The sequence below is a fragment of the Triticum dicoccoides genome, chromosome 6B (assembly GCF_002162155.2).
Source record: "Triticum dicoccoides isolate Atlit2015 ecotype Zavitan chromosome 6B, WEW_v2.0, whole genome shotgun sequence".
Taxonomy (NCBI): domain Eukaryota; kingdom Viridiplantae; phylum Streptophyta; class Magnoliopsida; order Poales; family Poaceae; genus Triticum; species Triticum dicoccoides.
Window position 1 is genome coordinate 97,598,558 of NC_041391.1, and position 22,432 is coordinate 97,620,989.

The 22,432-nt window shown below is 44.4% G+C and overlaps 1 protein-coding gene across 3 annotated transcripts; it reads right to left on the reverse strand.

The window, feature by feature from the left end:
- Positions 1-1,468: 1,468 nt before the first annotated feature.
- LOC119324017 (putative disease resistance protein RGA1) lies at positions 1,469-9,063 on the reverse strand. Of its 3 annotated transcripts, none has more exons than XM_037597737.1 (3): positions 8,940-9,063; positions 1,870-5,239; positions 1,469-1,744 (listed from the first exon to the last, which is right to left on the reverse strand). In XM_037597737.1, the coding sequence occupies exon 2, from the start codon at positions 5,205-5,207 to the stop codon at positions 1,899-1,901; it is 3,309 nt and encodes a 1,102-aa protein (XP_037453634.1). In that variant the 5' UTR covers positions 5,208-5,239; positions 8,940-9,063; the 3' UTR covers positions 1,469-1,744; positions 1,870-1,898. The 3 variants fall into 3 exon arrangements, with proteins under 3 accessions (XP_037453634.1, XP_037453633.1, XP_037453635.1); XM_037597736.1 differs by lacking the exon at positions 8,940-9,063 and adding an exon at positions 5,658-6,063; XM_037597738.1 differs by lacking the exon at positions 8,940-9,063 and adding an exon at positions 5,593-5,693.
- Positions 9,064-22,432: the final 13,369 nt, after the last annotated feature.

Sequence of the window (22,432 nt, forward strand, 5' to 3'; positions counted from 1 at the left end):
TATTTTCTTTGCTGTCAATTTTCAGCACCTCCTACAAAAAAGGTTAAACCAAATTACATAAATTACCGACCGGAATGTTAGAAAGAAACATAATAATACCTAATAAAGGATGCTAGGAAAAAAACAAAATTAAAATTTGTTTGTTTGGTATACTACATGTACGAAGTAAGGGCTTAAGATTAGTCTTTGGCTTTGTTTTGATTGTTGCCTTTCCCAGATATCTGCTACTGTTGCCATCACCTGTTTTTCTATACGGTGTTTGTTGTTCTTTCTTCAGGTTCTTTGCACTGTATTCTTTGACCTTCTTCCCATATTTATCCATTTGCCGAAACAGAGTTTTCCCGCAGTTAGATAAGAATTTTGTGCTCACATCAAAACAATAAACAAGTAATTGTGACTCTTTTGGTCACGGTAATTTCTCTAATGAGGTGCAGAAGAAGCCACTCACCTTGCGTTATTTGCATGCCACTGGTCGCTCATGCTTATTTTCTTCAGTTGAAAGGCCTCTTTGTTACGATACAACTAATGTTGTTGATAAAAGTAATATTTGCCTACCAAGCTTTGTTGTTCTTTCATTTCATGTTTTTTTTTCGTTCTTAACCTTCTGCACTTTCCGATTTCTCCTTTTTATCTTCTTATTTAATCATTTATTTTTACTTTTTGATATCTCGTTTTCCATTATTATTTTCACTTGCAAAATAATTTATCTTTTGTTTGCCGCAACTGACATTCTTGAAAGATATTAGCAAAGCTTTTGATTTATTTTATTTTTTTACATTTTCTTGCTCTGCCAACATATTGGATTTCGATCTATTGGTGATTGATGATGTACTGTTCGAGGCGAAAGAAATTATATTAACCATTGCTGCATTTTTATCGCCAAAAAAGTGAAACAAATATCTCCTAGAAAATTCTTGTTTCAGAAGCATGAGTACCAGTTTCCAAACTATGACAAACATTTTTGTGGAGATAAGTGAACAGTTTGCATGAATGGGTATTTAAAAAAAATCATGCTAAAAAATTTAGAGAAGAAAATTAGAATATTTCTTGGGATCCACGTGAGCTTTTTTTTGCTAAGGTGAATGAACATTTTTCTGTGATGATGTGATGAACAAACAAAGGTTTACATTGCATATGTTATGAAATAGAACATGAAAGAAAAATCGCTCTTCCATAAAGGAATTTTCATGCTTCCATACAAAATTGTATGTGTTCCTTCCGAAACCTCTGTTGCTGGAGCACTTTTTTCCTTGCAATCTTTTCTTCAAATTTACATTCTTGGGCTTGGGCCGCTGTGTAATAATTTTGCCCAATATCTAGTGAGTAATAATCTAGCCCAATCAGGGGATTGGTCCATTTAAAAAAAAACAGGGGATTGGTCCACTCCAAGCTTCGCCTAGAATTATACACAGGAATGTAAGACCAGAGTATCAAAGTTACTCATCAGATTACCACGTGACACATATGGTAAGCAATCCAAACAATTAAATTCAAAAAAGTTACTTGTCAGATTAATTAATTAACTCTTGCAAAAAACATAACTAATTAGAGTACACAATGAACGAGCTATGTCGTCCTTCTCCATGCGGCTCTACTCCTGTTAACAAATGTTGCTTGTGCTTCTGCATGTAGAGCGGATGGCGATTTGAAGTGAATTAGAAATAGGCATGAGCCAGAGAGCCAGAGTTGTTTGGCGAGCGATCCACACAGACACAGCAATCTCAGTGCAACAACAACAAAAATCCTGCAAGACACAGATACGTTTAAACTTTTATTGAAGATCAGAACGAGTGGCAGAAAACATATTGATAAAATCTGCAGGTTAACTAGTAAGAAAATAGCTGGCTGTAAATTAAACAACACACGTACCATAGACTTGAAAAGCGATGGGATCTTAGCTAGTCTCCGCCTCTCTTTACAGGCTGCTCCATCTCTATCATCTTTGGGCAGCCAGAGACGTGGAGCGTGCCTAGCTGCGCAACGGCCTCCAATCCCCCAATTGAGACAAGGTCTGGACAATCGGTGATATATAACTCCTCTAGAAATGCAAGGTTCGTCCTCCAAATGTCACCTGGAATGGATGTTATGCGCGGGCACTCAGACATCTCCAGCGAAACGAGTGACGCGAGGTTTTGCAGGCAGCTGAGAACCCATGCAGATATATCCCCACATTGGCCCAGTACGAGCCTCTGGAGCGTCGACGGCAGCACCAGTCCCCTCTGCCAGTCCAGACGTTGGCAATCATAAATATCCAGCTCCTTGAGACAAAGGAAACTTCCAAACCTTTCTCCGGGCAGCGAGAGCAACTCGTCGCAGTGTGCAATATAAATCCTCTCAACGACAGGCAGGCATTCTTGTGTTAGGAGGTCATCAAGGGTTGACAGTTTAGTGCAGCCGCTAATGGTTAGCACCGTAAGGGACAACAACGATGTAATACTGTTGGCGCTGCACCCGCAATGGGAGAAGTTACTGAAGACCGCTGGCCTCACAGATGTAAGAGACTCGCACCTTGCAATGCTCAAACTCATTAGGGCTGGAAGATGTTGTAGTTGTATGGACGTGTGACTGGAATAATATAAGAAGAAGCTAGTGAGGGAGCAGCACTCAATATAGTCTGCTAGATTCCCAGAATAACCCAGCACAAGCCTCTTGAGTGAAGGAGCCACCAAACTTTGGGAGGAGATATTTCGGCAATAAACCACCTCCAATTCTTCAAGGCAATGGAACTCCACGAATCTTTCAGTTGGTACTGATATTAACCTCTTGCAATTTTTAACTACTATTTTCTTGATGGCTGGTATAGAAGCTGGATGTAGAAAATGCTCAAGGCTTGATAACTTGTGGCAATCAGAAATTGCTAGATCCATCAGGGAAGTGAAAATACCAATATTTGCAAGTAATATGAAGCTTGATAACTTTTGTGGCTGAAACCATCTTGGTAGAGACACATCTGGATAATCTCGGAGTTGCAAATATTTTAGACCATTGGGAGGTTGTAAAAGTTGAAGTGCTTCTGTCCCATTGTTCTGTCGAGTCATCATCGAAGACCGGTGCACTTTTAGACCGTGAAGATATCTCGTTTTTTGTTCAGCTCCTAGTGCATCGCAGTTTAGTTGATACTCTAGATAATATCGAAATCCACATAATTCAATTCTCCTCAAGCTGATCAACTTATCGAAGTCACTGGGTAAGCTTTCCATCTTGCATTCCCCAATATAAAGAGTCTGCAAATTATAGAGGCAACAGAACGTTGAAGGAAGGCTCTTCAAAGGAGAAGCTCTGGAGATTTCAAGGTACCGAAGATGCTTCAAGTTGCAAACACTACCCGGTAACCCAGTTGTAGAGGCACAAATAATCACGCGCATACGCCCAAGTTCAGTACACCAATGATCCATTACAGGGGCTACAACTTTATCCTCCAAGGGCATGTTGCAAATCAGGGTACGCAGCTTCTCATGCTTGCATAGGCTGAACAGCTTTGAATAGTCAAACTTTGGGTTAGAGAGTACTGATAGGTGACGAACATTCTTAGGAATTTTTTGGAAATCGTTCACATTTTTTAATATGAAGCAATCATTCTTTGAAACCATTTGGACCATGTCATGAAGCAAGTCATGGATTACATATGCTCCGTGTACTTTCTGAAAGAAAGATCGACTTACAAGATCTTCAAAGTACTGACTAGCAATATCCTGAATTGGAATGTCCCCCTGAGGTTCCACAAAGCCTTCCGCCACCCAAATTTCAGCTAAATAATCCTTCTCAAATTCATGATCTTTAGGGTACACACCACATAATGAGAAACATCTCTTTAGGTGGAATGGCAAGTACATGTAGCTCAACCGAAGGGCTGGCAAAATGTCATCCCCCTGTTGCCTTAACTCCCACAATTCACTCTCTAGAACATTATTCCAATATGTTGTGTGACGGTTCATTCTTAGCAGGCGTCCAAGAGTTTTTGCAGCTAAAGGAGAACCCTTTAGCTTAGGAAGTATGCTTCTACCAATTTGCTCTAACTCATGATCATTGCTAAACCTCTCGGATCCAAACATGCATAGTTTGAAGAAATTCCAAAAGACATCATCCTTCAAGCCATTTAATTTCAATGTCTTCATTGTGCGCACTCCATCAGCAACCTTTTGAGACCTAGTGGTGACCAACATCATGCTTCCCTTCCTCACATATTTTAAAGGTGCACAGAATCTCTTCCAAGATTGCCCATTCTCCTTCAAGGCATCGTCCCACAAATCATCAAGGACAATAAGTAACTTTTTATGGCACACAATTTTATGAAGAGCATGTTGAAGCGAGTCCAACTGGCCAGTTCTTTCCTCTCCAGAAATGGATTGCAAGGCTTCTTTAGTTAACCTCTTGACATCAAAGTCATCTGAGACAGAAAGCCAAATTGTTGTATTTTTGAAATGAGGATGAGGCTTCACTTGTTGGTAGATATGTTGAGCCATAGTGGTTTTTCCAACACCCCCAATTCCAACTATTGGCAAAACAGCAAGACCATTTTCTTGTTCATTACAGTCATGGTTGATTGTTGCTGATGTTCTTTTTGATGATTTGATTGTGCGGCATTCTCTCTTCCGTTTGGAATGAGTTTTCGTGGTACTATCATTGTCTGTACCAACTAGCAATTTTATCACCTGACTCAACTCTTGATCACGGCCAAATATTGTGGTCTCAATGGGAAAAGAACTAGTCTCTGGCCTGACTGATTTGTCAAAACGTGGTGTCGCTTCACCCAAGCCCATCTTCTCGAGCAGATTAGAAAGATTCTCCAGCCTTTTCTGGATATCCTTCACTTTGTTGAAACTGCCCTGAATGACACAGTTAAAGAAATCGATAAAAGGAGATTGGTTTGCAATGCCCTCCACTGTCACTTTCTGCTCATACCACCTGAACTCATCAAGAATGTCCTCCGCATCATACACCGCATCACTGAATTTTGGAAGGAGCTCGGCCACACAGTGCTTGTGGCTGCTCCACTCCGCCCGATCAATGATGTTGTACATTGCCGGAAGAGTATCACTAAGACATTGTAGGCCACTCTGCAAGTGCAGTACCTCATCCTGAAGATTTTGCTGTTGTTTACCACTCCATCGGGAGCGCAGAGATGAAATAGAAGACCTTGCCCATTGAAACAAATTGACACATTCGTTGATGCCACTGATGACCCCAATAGTACCTGATATACTCATGGTGACTCGAATCTGAAGATTTCTTCTCTGTCCTGTTGACCAACAATAGACATGGTGAGCATTACAGCATACTTTGTGGTCAGATACCAAGAGTAAAAAGAGTAATGTCCACCATGAAATTAACACTAATACTTTGTATGAGAGAATGTATGAACCTAATTGGATTACGGTAAATCACAAGAATGACAAATCACAATTGAATGTAATGTAATATTTTTGAGGACAGATTTCTTTCAGAGAACCCGAGAACCACCTCATAACAGCACTAATACTTTGTATGTATGAGAGAATGTATGAACCTAACTGTATTACGACAAATCACAACTGAATGTAATGTAGTAATATTTTTTTAGAACAGATTTCTTTCGGAGAATCCGAGAAGCACCTCATAACATGGCACTGGATTCGTGAGGGCTTGTTTGGACTGCGTGGAGGAGGAGCTTGCCTGACCTGGAGCCCTCCGGCCGGCTGGCCTAATCAGCTGCAGGGATGGCCAGGACATCCTTCGTGCACAGAGAAGGTGCAGCTGATGCAGCTGGCTTCTTCCTCCAGCGCGGCTGTACCAACTAGGAGGGATCAACCGCTGCCTGGCCGCCGCTCCACTAGGGAGCGAGAGCCAATGCCTAATCTCAGTGTCTTCACTCTAAGCTCGCCGCGCCTGACCATCACGCCGGTCAAGCAACAGAGCTTGCTGCATCCAGTATCTACCCCTCGTATCACCAACACCTGGGCGGAGGCTGCCCCTCCGGCCTGGGGTCGCGCTCCCGCCGCGTGCCTTCGCACCATGGTCGCTGGCTTGTGAGTCAAATTAGATCGGGGGAGCGGAGAGGGACGAGGAAAAACAATTGGATCTGAGGATGACGAACTGAGGATTTTTTTTTTTTTTGAGCCGGAGGAACTGAGGATTTTTTTTTTTTTTGAAATGAGGAACTGAGGATTTGGTAACATGTGAGATGTTTCAAAAAAAAGGAGTAAGCCCTGAGATTTTCCTCTATTGCTTCGTGGGCCCATAAAGTATTTCTTTAGGACAACGCTATCGCCCATATATGTGGTGGAAGCCAAAACCCGCCCACACGGCCTCTAACATACGGACTGCGCCGCGTCACGTCACCGCATGCATGTATGTAGAATTTTTTTTGGATTTTCAGTTTTTAAAATGTTTTATCTCTTAAATGAAAAATCTGATTGAAGATCCGTTTTCACCATTAAATCCCTCGCGACAAGATCTTCGAAACTAGATCTCATATCAATACATTTCGACGAATTTTTTTGGAGGGTTAAAAGTTATTATGTCTATTGCATATGAATTGTCATGATGTTTACACTGAAATTGCTACGGTTAAAAGTAAATTTTGACATATTATAAAACGGGAAATTAACAAACTAGACTTGCCATGAACCATAAACTAAAATTGCCATGATACATGCACTTAAAATTGCCATGGTTCATATAAAAAATAATTTTTGTGGTCAAAGTACTGGAATTGTCATGCTCTATAAACTAAAATTGCCACATGGCAACTTTAGTTTAAACATAATGGCAAGTACAATGTAAACATCATGGCAATTTTTGAGCAAACAAAAATTTCGTTGAAACATGTCAACATGGGTCTAGTTTTGAAGACCTCGTCGAGACGGATTTAATGGTAAAAACGGATTTTTAATTCGATTTTTTTATTAGAAGATAAAACATTTTTAAGTTTAAAACCCAAAAAATCTAGCTGATGTCATCTGTTCATACGTGGCAAAATAAGTGGTGATAGAGGCGTGTGGGCGATGTGCAAGATGCCACACGTGTAAGTGTTAGTTTTTTCATTTCTTTAACAAGAAGTACAGTACAAAGGCAAATGCTCACTTGCATACAGTCAACCATATAAACGCACACATCTACACTCTACTTTTCTGAGCACCTCTGAAATACTGAGTCTGCACAACATTTGAAGATTAACGAAGTCGCCAGAGACGTTTCTGTCAACAGGACATCCCTTCCCACTAAACACACATCGACAAAAAGACCTGAGATAAATTTAAAAAAATGCGATCACCAATGTCAAATCTAAGACTTAAATCCTGATGAATTGGTTTCACTACAAGAAACCTAACATCTTGAGGTAAGCTCAGGTCACGATAAATGATGTGCACTGAAGCAAATCTCGATGCATACATTTGCTATTGGCAATTTGCCTGAAAACAAGTTGCCTTTTTTTTGACATTAAAACAAGTTGCCTTGAAACGATGTAGGTGTGGACAGGGCCATTCATTACTTTCGTGTTTTCTATTGGTAAGAAGAAAAAGGCGCCACGAGCCAAAACCAAGGCCGAGATGGGGGCGACACGGCTGACCGTGGCATGATACGCGAGACTGAGGCAGGACATAGTAATCCCAATGAGGACAATGTGGCTTGTTGCGAGCGCGTCGGCAAAGGAGAGGTAAGAGGTGGCAGGTCGGGTGCTCGTCGATGGAGTTTGAGGATGGGGCTTAGAGGGAAGGTCCTGGCAGCGGCAACATAGTGAAGCCGACGATGAGATTTACATGGTAGATTCACCGGTCGCAGGTGGCAGTTCGGCCAGCGGAACATGGGGTGGGGGCTTCGGTAAGGAGATGAAGGGGGGAGGAGGAAGAAGATGACCATCCTTTCGATTTCAATCCAATGTCTAGAAAATTCGACCGACCACAAAAAAGCAGGGACCTGACATATAGATGGGCCCATTATTTCACAATCCTATGCTATTTGTAAGGCAATTAAAAATAATTTTGGTGAATGTCGATTCGGGGAGAAGAGACAAGCCAGTGAGGCACGCGAGGCTAGGGTGGGCTCACACGGCCACGTGGATGGCCATGGCGTCCCCTACAATGTCAAATCGGGAGTGACCCAGAGCCAGGGTGGGGAGAAGGAGGCCAACAATGGCGATACGGGTAATGGTGATTCTACATGTAGTCTGTGGGGTCCATTGACCCCACAACTTTTAAAGAAAATGGTCTAAAACTACTGTACATAGATAATTATCCTAAAAATTATCAATGACCCCATAGATTATTTTGGCCGGCCTCCCCACTAGATACGAGGTTCGTCGACATTAGAGAAGGGGATGGTCTTAGAGGAATAGTAAGGGGGCAGTAGACGGACGGAGGTAGCAGCTTGGGAAGGGTGGAAGGCGAGGTACTACCATGCCTCCGGCCGCCCCGGCGGTCTATCCATCGCCGAGGGCGGCGTGAGGAAGAAGTGATGGTGGCGAACTGAGCACAACTCGGATGGTTAGGTCCTGTGGTGAAACCAGCACACTAGGGGTAAAGTCCTAAATTTGGCACCTGTGCTTGCGTTTTTGCTGGATTTATTTTAGATTTTTCGGTGACATTCGTTCAGTGGAAGGAATGTTTCCATTGACTGCTAAGGCACATGTGGTGCTTTTTTTATCTCAAAATCTATTGCCGGCTCATCATCTCTTGTGTGCTCAAAGAAAAGACTATACATGCGTGTGTGCGTTTAGGGATAAATGTATGTGTATATATATGAGCATCTACGTAACTACGTTGTACCGTGTTGAAAAGAACTACGGTGAGAAAAATGTACCGACCTTTGAAATTTTTCGAGGCAATTGGCACATAATCGGTTCCTATTTCGCCGCTAGTAAGTTTAATTTGGTTCTGGTGACGTACCGGCAGGCAGGGAGAGAGAGAGAGAGACAGAAAACCAAAACAGAGTGAGCCCGAGGATCGATCAGAGGTGCTTACGGGTGCGGCGGATGACCGGCGAGGCACGCAGCCAGCGACGATGATCCAGACCTCGAGCACGCTCTCCCTTGCTGCTTCCAGTCGTCCTCCACAGAAAATGGGGCGGGGGTGGGTGGGGATGAAGAGCGGGGCCGGCCGGGGAGATGGCGACGAAGTAAGAAGAGCAGCACGGGGGAAGAAAGAGCGCGGCAGTTTCCGAGAAATTGCATGCGGGCCCATGGATGACGTCGCCTTTTGATGAGCAGCAAAGTCGCCACAAAACGGCGAAGCATCTGCGCACCAGCTGGAAAGCTAGAAAAGAAAATTTTGATTCGGACGTCTTAACTGTGTAAGCTACATGCACTACTGATCTGGTGGAGCTTTTCTTCATCACGAACTGGTGCTTTTTAGAAGATCACTAATACGTACGCAAGCACGCGAGTTGATAAATGAGTGCTTTCGGCAGTGGGTCACTCTTCGTGCGTCGTGACAGATGCACGAAACAATTGTGCACATTTTTTTTAGGAAAACGTTTGGAGCCGGGGCACCGGCGGAACATTGGGCCGGTCTCCCTTTTTTCCGCGTCTCCTTCATCGCAGCTCCCCCACATCTCGCGCAGCTCGCCGGGGCACGCGCCGCCCTCTTCTTCTGCCCCCTCCTCCCCACCCCTTCCCCATCCCTTCCCCCTCCCCCCCGCCCCCCGATCGCAGCACCACGCCTTCCCTCCCCGCTCGAAGCTGCCATGGATTTGCACGGTGATCATTCCATCTCGCCGGTGACCGAGGGGCGGTGACCACGGGAGATGCTGCAACCGGGGCGACGGGGTTCTACCACGGCGACGCCTACCTCGCATGCATCGGAGCTCTGCCTACCTCGCCGGAGCCATGTCAGACTACACCCCACGGCGATTTTTTGATGAAACCGGTTGTAGCAAATTCAATCGCCGGTGGTAGCAAAAATCTACTACGGTTGCAGCAAAACAGCGTCATCGTCATCGCGGGGTCGCAGCTGAGATAAGGAGTTTGAAGCTTTTTTCAATGCGGTTGTAACTTTTATAACTGTCGGTTGCAACTTTTGGTTTTTCGTCCATGGCTTCGTTTCCACGGTTGAAACTTTTTTTATAGTCAGATGAAGCTTTTTTCATCGCTAGATGAAACTTTTTCTGTCACCGGTTGTAACTTTTCGACCATGGCTTTTGTTTCCACGGTTGAAACTTTTTTTATAGTCTGATGAAGCTTTTTTTCATCGGTAGATGAAGCTTTCTCTGTCACCGGTTGTAACTTTTCTTGGTCATCCATAGCTCTAGTCGTATACGGGTTGAAGCTTTTTTCGTAGCCGGTTGAAGCTTTTCCTATCGCTGGTTGTAGCTTTTTTCGTCGTAGGTTGCAGCACTGAGCATCTCCCTGGGCGCTCGATCTTTTTTGTTCGCAAGCGGGGGATGAGCGCCGGTGAGCACGCCGGTGAGCTCCGGTCGTCGCCACCGGAGCTGCAACAGTGGCCATGGAAGCTACAATCGCAGGGATGGGCTATTGCATGGGGGCGAAGCCGGTGAAGAGGACGGCCGCCGAGGACTACCGGTGACCAGGGCGGCCGGGAAAGACGGCCGGCGAGGACGGCGATCAGGGACGAGGAGGGCAGGCGAGGGAGGGGCGGCGACGAGGGGGAACGCGGGCAGCCGGTGAGATGGGGTTCGCGAGAGGAAGACGGCGCTCGTTACGCGCTCGCGAGAGGAAGACGACGACCTGGTTGGATAAGGATCCAACGGCTCGGGACGGGCCGATCCGATCTGACGACTAGGGTGCAACCGGCCGAAACTTTCGGCCGGCGCACCGGCGCCTAGCATCGTCCTTTTTTTATTGTTGAAACGGAGGCAAAAGATTTTATGTTAATTAAGAGAAAAGAAGATTTTGCGTTACCAAATACACTCCTCAATACAACAAATGAATTACTCTCCCGGCATTGTTTGTCCCTAGTTTCTTTGGCCCCGCACCACCCAAATCAAAGCCTCCTTCTTAATGTTGTCGAGTAGGATCGACGGCGGCGCACCTTGGTTACAGGAAACACGCGTGTTTCCCTCATTCGAGATGGTGGCTTTCCTATTTAGGGTGGGTACATCGGATATAATCCAATCCATCAATCTTTGAGGGAGCGTCTCAAATGCCATGTGAAAGTATTCATGTGAGCAAGTTGGAGTCAAGCCTTGATCATTTCGCAAAGCCTTAGAGTGTACCGACACTTGAAAACTAGGTGGTCAACTGATTCTTGTTCCCTTTTGCAAAGGGGGCAATTAGTACAACTGGGCCACCCACGTTTGGCCAATATATCGGCGGTCCAAACTCTATTTTGAATGGCCAACCAAACAAATAATTTCACCTCAGGTGGTACCCAAGTTTTCCACACCGCATGCTCCATAGGGGAGCGGATCATGCCAATAAATTGAGCCTCGTAGGTGGACTCCGCCATGTCAACTACTCACCGTGTGCTTCCAAGTAATGTCATCTTCCGTCTCCACAAGACTAAAAACCCCAATAGAGGCCCAAAGCTCAACAAATTGACCGAAGTGGACGATGGAAAAAGTGGGAGAGATTTTGATCTTGGCGACCCATTCATCGTCCTTGAGGGCTTCTCTCACTTTCCATTTTTCTAGATGATGCATCATATATTAGGGGGGGGGGTATCCTTAGGCTTTTGGTCATGCACCCAAGGGGAGTCCCTAAAAGGTGTGCTTGCACCATTGCCGACGATGATGGTCGTGAAAGCATATAATAAGTATAGTCCATGGTGTCACAAGGGTTTCCCATGCCAACCCACATTTTTGTTGTCTCCTTCCACTCAAACCAAAGCCAACAGGGCCTAAGGGCCCTAGAATTGTCCATATGTAACATCCCTGGGCCACTAGAGGCAAGATGATGGCAAACGGTGTTCCAATTTACTTTACATTTAGCATCGGTGGTTTTTTCCATACTCGCCCAAATGAAAGCTCACTCAAGGCTTGTTGACAGTGTCAAGGGTGTTAGGGAGGAGGACGAGGGGAGTGATGAAGTAGACCGTTTGGGAGGATAACACCTATTTGACCTAAGGATGGCAATTTTACCCACGGGTACGGGTACCCGCGGGTACCGTACCCGCATGGGCAGGGTAGAGGCACACTTTTATACCCAGGGGTAGTACCCATACCCTACCCGTTAAGTCATGGGTAGGGTACTGGTACAGCCTTGTACCCACGGGTATACCCATACCCTGCCGGCTTGTGAACTAATGTTAAGTTGTCGTGAATTAATCATTAACTTGTCATGTGACTTGTCTACTCGTATTGACTTACGACTATGTTGTACTCATCTACCCGCTATTCATTCAGATGAGATAATTGAACTTTTTTGTCAAATGTGCTATCAATGAGTGTAAACATGTGAACAACTCTTGTACCATTTGTTCTACCCGATGGGTACGGTACCTGTCGGGTATGGTGCGGGTAAAATTTCATACCCATGGGTACGGGTATGGGTAGAATTTTGTACCCACTCACTACATGGGTATGGGTATGGTATTGCTCTACTCTGCCCATACCCTATCCATTGCCATCCTTAACCAGGGCGGTGTGTCCCATGAATGTTATGTTTTTCCTACCTCAAGGGACCAACTTTGTAGCCGCTCTGTCTTTGAGAATTTGGAAGTCTACTTTTTGGAGTTGCCATAACGATAGTGGGAACCCAAGGTATTTCATGGGAAATGAAGCGTGTGTAGTCAGAAGGCTTTGGAGAATACATGGCAAGCTAATGTGCCACATCATATAGGAACCACCGAGCTCTTGTGGAAGTTGGTTGAGAGGCGCTTGGCATCAGGAAAGAGGTGAAGCATGTTGGGGAGGTTATCAATGTCCTTCTTCATGGGTTCCATGAAGACCGCCACGTTGTCCGCATAGAGAGAGGTTCTCAAGATAGCACCACGGCTGTGAATCTTGTGGAACAACCCTTTACAAGTTGCCAACTCGAGAATTCTTTGGAGTGGATCAATACTGATGACAAAGAGCAAAGGGGAAAGCGGGCATCTCCAACCTCGGCCCCCAAACTAGACAAGCTATTTGTTTATGGACTGGTCTGGACTCGCCGGCGGATATTTATACATGAGCCAACCATCCAACCCTGTCCCCCCCTTTTTTTCTTAAGTCCGCAACACTCAAAATAATAGCATATCAAATCTTTGAGGAGTGAAAATATTAAAATGCGATGGTAATTCAAAGGTAAGTATTACAATCCAACTAAGTTTTGAAATGAAATGGTTCAATTTGAATTCAACTCGCATATATGGTCTAGTTGTCTTTTGTAACTGCCCATAGATGCTCAAGCAGATCTTCCTTAAGCTGCTCATGAGTTGCTCGATGCAGAATTTATTGATGCATTTGAACAAACTCGTGAAACATGTCTGGGTTCTGTTGTGGAAGTTGGATAGGATCACCCATGTTCTCAAACTCCAGACCTCTCGCAACATCTTTATCGTCATCCTCCACGGTCATGTTGTGCATGGTCACACAACCTATCATCGCCACCCAAAAGGTCTTCTGATCCCATTGTTTAGCATGTTTACGAACAACTACAAAACGGGCTTGGGGCACTCCAAATGCCCTCTCATATCTTTTCTAGCTCCTTCTTGTCTCCGTCCAAAGTGAGCTCTTTTCTGACCAACTGTCTCACAGATGGTCTTGACGAAGGTCACCCAGGATGATATATATCATCAACCGGATGGTAACCCATGTTGTAACCATGCCCATTGAAAGTATAGTTGCACCGAGGAGCTTGTCCTTCAGTCAACTAGCAAACATGGAAACCGTTGTAGCACACTGATGTCATTGTGAGGCCTGGGCATGCCAAAGAAATTGTGCCCAATCCAAAGATCTTGTGACGCAACTTCTCTAAGAATGATTGTTGCCTTCTTAACATGGGCAACTATTCCATATCCAGTGCATGCAATCAAGAAATCTGAGCATACCTGGGCACCCTCTTGCTTCGGAATTGCCATGAGCCTTTTGTTGTCTGCGCTAGTTGGTTCTCTCAAGTACTAAGGTCCAAACACCTCGACCACTGCAATAGCAAATCTGACCATGGCGTCTCAGCATGTGCTCTCAGACATCTGGAGGTACTCGTCCCATGAATCCATGGTCGTGCCATATGCAAGCATCCGCAATGTAGCCGTGCACTTTTGGTAACCAGATAATTCCATTCTTCCTACGACATCCTTCTTCAAGATGAAGCACCAACGTAGCTCCGAACGCCATTTTTGAGGCAGTCAAACATATTTTTTCGCACCCGAAAGCGCCATCGAAAGTTCTCCGCGAATAGGGCATAGGGGCCAAAGTATTCGCCCATCAACATGAAATGTCCACATGCCCTATTTTGGTTCAGCACTCGATGATTCTTGATCGATCCCTTGAAATTGAGAACACGTTCTTCCACACGCTCCACGTCGGCAAGGACCGCCTGCATCACACTAGTGGAAAAAGGGTCTAATGTGAAACTCATTAGTCCCGGTTTGCAATTGAACCGGCACTAATGTGACCATTAGTGCCGGTTCCAACGGCCAGGCGGGTGGCGCTCACTAGTACCGGTTCGTGGCGAACCTTTCGTACCGGTTCGTGCCACGAACCAGTACTAAACAGGTGGTGGCCTTTAGTACGGGTTGGTGGCTCCAACCGGTACTAAAGGGGGGGTCTTTAGTACCGGTTGGAGCCACCAACCGGTACTAAAGGTGGTGCACTGCCACCCGCAGTGCACAATGTTTAGTCCCACCTCGCTAGTTGAGAGGAGCTCGCACCGGTTTATAAGCCCCGTCGCGGCTACCGTGTCGAGCTCCTCTCTAAGCAGGCCTTTGTGGGCCTATTGCAAGTCTTCTGCCCTGTGGGGCCTACTGGGACGTACGGGCCTGCATCTTGGCCCAACTAGAGATTGGGTTTCTAGTCGTATGCAGGCCGTGCCGGCCTAGTAGGTGGGCTGTTTTTTCTTTATTTCAAAAATAAAAATAAAAACAATCCTTACCAACCGGGACTAAAGGTCCCCCAGACCACGGCGAGCCTCGTGCCACGTGGTGGGCATGAAGGAAATATGCCCTAGAGGCAATAATAAAGTTATTATTTATTTCCTCATATCATGATAAATGTTTATTATTCATGCTAGAATTGTATTAACCGGAAACATGATACATGTGTGAATACATAGACAAACATATAGTCATTAGTATGCCTCTACTTGACTAGATCATTAATCAAAGATGGTTATGCTTCCTAACCATAGACATGTGTTGTCATTTGATTAACGGGATCACATCATTAGGAGAATGATGTGATTGACATGACCCATTCCGTTAGCCTAGCACTTGATCGTTTAGTATATTGCTATTGCTTTCTTCATGACTTCTACATGTTCCTGTAACTATGAGATTGTGCAACTCCCGTTTACCGGAGGAACACTTTGGGTACTACCAAATGTCACAACGTAACTGGGTGATTATAAAGGAGTACTACAGGTGTCTCCGAAGGTACATGTTGGGTTGGCGTATTTCGAGATTAGGTTTTGTCACTCCGATTGTCGGAGAGGTATCTCTGGGCCCTCTCGGTAATGCACATCACTATAAGCCTTGCAAGAAATGTAGCTAATGAGTTAGTTACAAGATGATGTATTACGTAACAAGTAAAGAGACTTGCCGGTAACGAGATTGAACTAGGTATTGGATACCGACGATCGAATCTCGGGCAACTAACATACCGATGACAAAGGGAGCAACATATGTTGTTATGCGGTTTGACCGATAAAGATCTTCGTAGAATATGTAGGAACCAATATGGGCATCCAGGTTCCACTATTGGTTATTGACCGAGAATAGTTCTAGGTCATGTCTACATAGTTCTCGAACCCGTAGGGTCCGCACGCTTAAAGTTACGATGACAGTTTTATTATGAGTTTATAAGTTTTGATGTACCAAAGTTTGTTCAGAGTCCTGGATGTGATCACGGACATGACGAGGAGTCTCGAAATGGTCGAGACATAAAGATTGATATATTGGAAGCCTATGTTTGGACATCGGAATCGTTCCGGGTGAAATCGGCATTTTACCAGAGCACCGGGAGGTTACCGGAACCCCCCGGGGGGTTATTGGGCCTACATGGGCCTCGAGAGAGAAGAGGGAAGGAGGCAGGAGGGGGCCGCGCGCCCCTCCCCTTCCTAGTCCGAATAGGACAAGGGAAGGGGGGCGGCGCCCCCCCTTTCCTTCCCCTCTTCCTCCTCTTTCCCCCCTTCTCCTATTCCAACTAGGAAAGAAGGGAATCCTACTCCCGGTGGGAGTAGGACTCCCCCCTTGGCGCGCCCTCCTTGGCCGGCCGCCTCCTTCCCCCTGGCTCCTTTATATACGGGGGCGGGGGGCACCCCATAGACACATAAGTTGATCTACGGATCGTTCCTTAGCCGTGTGCGGTGCCCCCCTCCACCATATTCCACCTCGGTCATATCGTCGCGGAGTTTAGGCGAAGCCCTGCGCCGGTAGAACATCATCATCGTTCGGTGCTGACGGAACTCATCCCCGAAGCTTTGCTGGATTGGAGCCCGGGGATCGTCATCGAGCTGAACGTGTGCTGAACTCGGAGGTGCCGTACGTTCGGTGCTTGGATCGGTCGGATCGTGAAGACGTACGACTACATCAATCGCGTTGTGCTAACGCTTCCGCTTACGGTCTATGAGGGTACATGGACTACACTCTCCCCTCTCGTTGCTATGTCATCACCATGATCTTGCGTGTGCGTAGGAATTTTTTTGAAATTACTACGTTCCCCAATAGTGATATCAGAGCCTAGGTTTTATGCGTAGATGTCATATGCACGAGTAGAACACAAGTGAGTTGTGGGCGATATAAGTCATACTACTTACCAGCATGTCATACTTTGGTTCAGCGGCATTGTGAGATGAAGCGGCCCGGACCGACATTACGCGCACGCTTACGCGAGACTGGTTTCACCGTTACAAGCACTCATGCTTAAAGGTGGCTGGTGGGTGTCTGTCTCTCTCACTTTAGCTGAACCGAGTGTGGCTACGCCCGGTCCTTGCGAAGGTTAAAAAAGCACTAACTTGATGAACTATCGTTGTGGTTTTGATGCGTAGGTAAGAACGGTTCTTGCTCAGCCCGTAGCAGCCACGTAAAATTTGCAACAACAAAGTAGAGGACGTCTAACTTGTTTTTGCAGGGCATGTTGTGATGTGATATGGTCAAGACGCGATGCTATATTTTATTGTATGAGATGATCATGTTTTGTAACCGAAGTTATCGGCAACTGGCAGGAGCCATATGGTTGTCGCTTTATTGTATGAAATGCAAATGCCCAGTAATTGCTTTACTTTATCACTAAGCGGTAGCGATAGTCGTAGAAGCAATAGATGGCGTAACGACAACGATGCTACGATGGAGATCAAGGTGTCGCGCCGATGACAATGGTGATCACGACGGTGCTTCGAAGATGGAGATCACAAGCACAAGATGATGATGGCCATATCAATCACTTATATTGATTGCATGTGATGTTTATCCTTTATGCATCTTATCTTGCTTTGATTGACGGTAGCATTTTAAGATAATCTCTCACTTAAATTATCAAGAAGTGTTCTCCCTGAGTATGCACCGTTGCCAAAGTTCGTCATGCCCAGACACCACGTGATGATCGGGTGTGATAAGCTCTACGTCCATCTACAATGGGTGCAAGCCAGTTTTTGCACAAGCAGAATACTCAGGTTAAACTTGACGAGCCTAGCATATGCAGATATGGCCTCGGAACACGGAGACCGAAAGGTCGAGCGTGAATCATATAGTAGATATGATCAACATAATGATGTTCACCATTGAAAACTACTCCATCTCACGTGATGATCGGTTATGGTTTAGTTGATTTGGATCACGTGATCACTTAGATGACTAGAGAGATGTCTGTCTAAGTGGGAGTTCTTAAGTAATATGATTAATTGAACTCAAATTTATCATGAACTTAGTACCTGATAGTTTTTGCTCATCTATGTTTGTTGTAGATAGATGGCTCGTGCTGTTGTTCCGTTGAATTTTAATGCGTTCCTTGAGAAAGCAAAGTTGAAAGATGATGGTAGCAATTACACGGTCTGGGTCCGTAACTTGAGGATTATCCTCATTGCTGCACAGAAGAATTACGTCCTGGAAGCACCGCTGGGTGCCAGGCCTTCTGCTGATGCAACTGACGACGTTAAGAACGTCTGGCAGAGCAAAGCTAATGACTACTCAATAGTTCAGTGTGCCATGCTTTATGGCTTAGAACCGGGTCTTCAACGACGTTTTGAACGTCATGGAGCATATGAGATGTTCCAGGAGTTGAAGTTAATATTTCAAGCAAATGCCTGGATTGAGAGATATGAAGTCTCCAATAAGTTCTATAGCTGCAAGATGGAGGAGAATAGTTCTGTCAGTGAACACATACTCAAAATGTCTGGGTATAATAATCACTTGATTCAACTGGGAGTTACTCTTCCTGATGATAGTGTCATTGACAGAATTCTCCAATCACTGCCACCAAGCTACAAGAGCTTCGTGATGAACTATAATATGCAAGGGATGAACAAGACAATTCCCGAGCTCTTCGCAATGCTAAAAGCTGCGGAAGTAGAAATCAAGAAGGAGCATCAAGTGTTGATGGTTAACAAGACCACTAGTTTCAAGAAAAAGGGCAAAGGGAAGAAGAAGGGGAACTTCAAGAAGAACAGCAAGCAAGTTGCTGCTCAAGAGAAGAAACCCAAGTCTGGACCTAAGCCTGAAACTGAGTGCTTCTACTGCAAGCAGACTGGACACTGGAAGCGGAACTGCCCCAAGTATTTGGCGGATAAGAAGGATGGCAAGGTGAACAAAGGTATATGTGATATACATGTTATTGATGTGTACCTTATTAGAGCTCACAGTAGCACCTGGGTATTTGATACTAGTTCTGTTGCTAACATTTGCAACTCGAAACAGGGACTGCGAAATAAGCGAGCACTGGCCAAGGATGAGGTGACGATGCGCGTGGGAAATGGTTCCAAAGTCGATGTGATCGCGGTCGGCACGCTACCTCTACATCTACCTTCGGGATTAGTTTTAGACCTGAATAATTGTTATTTGGTGCCAGCGTTGAGCATGAACATTATATCTGGATCTTGTTTGATGCGAGACGGTTATTCATTTAAATTAGAGAATAATGGTTGTTCTATTTATATGAGTAATATCTTTTATGGTCATGCACCCTTGAAGAGTGGTCTATTTTTGTTGAATCTCGATAGTAGTAATACACATATTCATAATGTCGAAGCCAAAAGATGCAGAGTTAATAATGATAGTGCAACTTATTTGTGGCACTACCGTTTAGGTCATATCGGTGTAAAACGCATGAAGAAACTCCATCCTGATGGACTTTTGGAATCACTTGATTATGAATCACTTGGTACTTGCGAACCGTGCCTCATGGGCAAGATGACTAAAACACCGTTCTCCGGTACTATGGAGAGAGCAACATATTTATTGCAAATCATACATACAGATGTATGTGGTCCGATGAATGTTGAAGCCCGTGGCGGATATCGTTATTTTCTCACCTTCACAGATGATTTAAGCAGATATGGGTATATCTACTTAATGAAACACAAGTCTAAAACATTTGAAAAGTTCAAAGAATTTCAGAGTGAAGTGGAAAATCATCGTAACAAGAAAATAAAATTCCTATGATCTGATCGTGGAGGAGAATATTTGAGTTATGAGTTTGGTTTACATTTGAAACAATGCGGAATAGTTTCACAACTCACGCCACCCGGAACACCACAACGAAATGGTGTGTCCGAACGTCGTAATCGTACTTTACTAGATATGGTGCGATCTATGATGTCTCTTACTGATTTACCGCTATCGTTCTGGGGTTATGCTTTAGAGACGGCCGCATTCACGTTAAATAGGGCACCATCAAAATCCATTGAGATGACGCCTTATGAACTGTGGTTTGGCAAGAAACCAAAGTTGTCGTTTCTTAAAGTTTGGGGCTGCGATGCTTATGTGAAGAAACTTCAATCAGATAAGCTCGAACCTAAATCGGAGAAATGTGTCTTCATAGGATACCCGAAAGAGACGGTTGGGTATACCTTCTATCACAAATCCGAAGGCAAGACATTCGTTGCTAAGAATGGATCCTTTCTAGAGAAGGAGTTTCTCTCGAAAGAAGTGAGTGGGAGGAAAGTAGAACTTGATGAGGTAACTATACCTGCTCCCTTATTGGAAAGTAGTTCATCACAGAAACCGGTTCCTGTGACACCTACATCAATTAGTGAGGAAGCTAATGATATTGATCATGAAACTTCAGATCAAGTTTCTACTGAACTTCGAAGGTCTACCAGAGTAAGATCCGCACCAGAGTGGTACGGTAATCCTATTCTGGAAGTCATGTTACTTGACCATGATGAACCTACGAACTATGAGAAAGCGATGATGAGCCCAGATTCCGCAAAATGGCTAGAAGCCATGAAATCTGAGATGGGATCCATGTATGAAAACAAAGTATGGACTTTGGTTGACTTGCCCGATGATCGGCAAGCCATTGAGAATAAATGGATCTTTAAGAAGAAGACTGACGCTGATGGTAATGTAACTGTCTATAAAGCTCAACTTGTTGCAAAAGGTTTTTCACAAGTTCAAGGGGTTGACTACGATAAGACTTTCTCACCTGTAGCGATGCTTAAGTCTGTCCGAATCATGTTATCTATTGCTGCATTTCATGATTATGAAATTTGGCAAATGGATGTTAAAACTGCATTCTTGAATGGATTTCTGGAAGAAGAGTTGTATATGATGCAGCCAGAAGGTTTTGTTGATCCAAAAAGTGCTAACAAAGTGTGCAAACTCCAGCGATCCATTTATGGACTAGTGCAAGCATCTCGGAGTTGGAATAAACACTTTGATAGTGTGATCAAATCATATGGTTTTATACAGACTTTTGGAGAAGCCTGTATTTACAAGAAACTGAGTGGGAGCTCTGTAGCATTTCTAATATTATATGTAGATGACATATTATTAATTGGAAATGATATAGAATTTCTGGATAGCATAAAAGGATACTTGAATAAAAGTTTTTTAATGAAATACCTCGGTGAAGCTGCTTACATATTGGGCATCAAGATTTATAGAGATAGATCAAGACGCTTAATAGGACTTTCACAAAGCACATACCTTGATAAAATTTTGAAATAGTTCAAAATGGATCAGGCAAAGAAAGGGTTCTTGCCCGTGTTACAAGGTGTGAAGTTGAGTCAGACTCAATGCCCGACCACTGCAGAAGATAGAGAGAAAATGAAAGATGTTCCCTATGCTTCAGCCATAGGCTCTATCATGTATGCAATGCTATGTACCAGACCTGATGTATGCTTAGCAATAAGCTTGGCAGGAAGGTACCAAAGTAATCCAGGAGTGGATCACTGGACAGCGGTCAAGAACATCCTGAAATACCTGAAAAGGATTAAGGATATGTTTCTCGTATATGGAGGTGACAAAGAGCTAGTCGTAAATGGTTACGTTGATGCAAGCTTTGACACTGATCCGGACGATTCTAAATCGCAAACCGCACACGTGTTTTTATTAAACGGTGGAGCTGTAAGTTGGTGGAGTTCTAAACAAAGCGTCGTGGCGGGATCTACATGTGAAGCGGAGTACATAGCTGCTTCGGAAGCAGCAAATGAAGAAGTCTGGATGAAGGAGTTCATTACCGATCTAGGTGTCATACCTAGTGCATCGGGACCAATGAAGATCTTCTGTGACAATACTGGTGCAATTGCCTTTGCAAAGGAATCCAGATTTCACAAGAGGACCAAGCACATCAAGAGACGCTTCAATTCCATCCGGGACCAAGTCCAAGTGGGAGACATAGAGATTTGCAAGATACATACAGATCTGAATGTTGCAGACCCGTTGACTAAGCCTCTCTCACGAGCAAAACATGATCAACACAAAGACTCCATGGGTGTTAGAATCATTACTATGTAATCTAGATTATTGACTCTAGTGCAAGTGGGAGACTGAAGGAAATATGCCCTAGAGGCAATAATAAAGTTATTATTTATTTCCTCATATCATGATAAATGTTTATTATTCATGCTAGAATTGTATTAACCGGAAACATGATACATGTGTGAATACATAGACAAACATATAGTCACTAGTATGCCTCTACTTGACTAGCTCATTAATCAAAGATGATTATGTTTCTTAACCATAGACATGTGTTGTCATTTGATTAACGAGATCACATCATTAGGAGAATGATGTGATTGACATGACCCATTCCGTTAGCCTAGCACTTGATCGTTTAGTATATTGCTATTGCTTTCTTCATGACTTATACATGTTCCTGTAACTATGAGATTATGCAACTCCCGTTTACCGTAGGAACACATTGGGTACTACCAAACATCACAACGTAACTGGGTGATTATAAAGGAGTACTACAGGTG

Coding starts and splice junctions, on each gene's coding strand:
- LOC119324017 (XM_037597736.1), bottom strand. CDS start 5,709: ATGTCCTGGCCATCCCTGCAGCTGATTAGGCCAGCCGGCCGGAGGGCT. Junction 5,240..5,657: donor AGCCGGCCGGAGGGCTCCAG/GTCAGGCAAGCT, acceptor GTTGGTCAACAG/GACAGAGAAGAAATCTTCAG.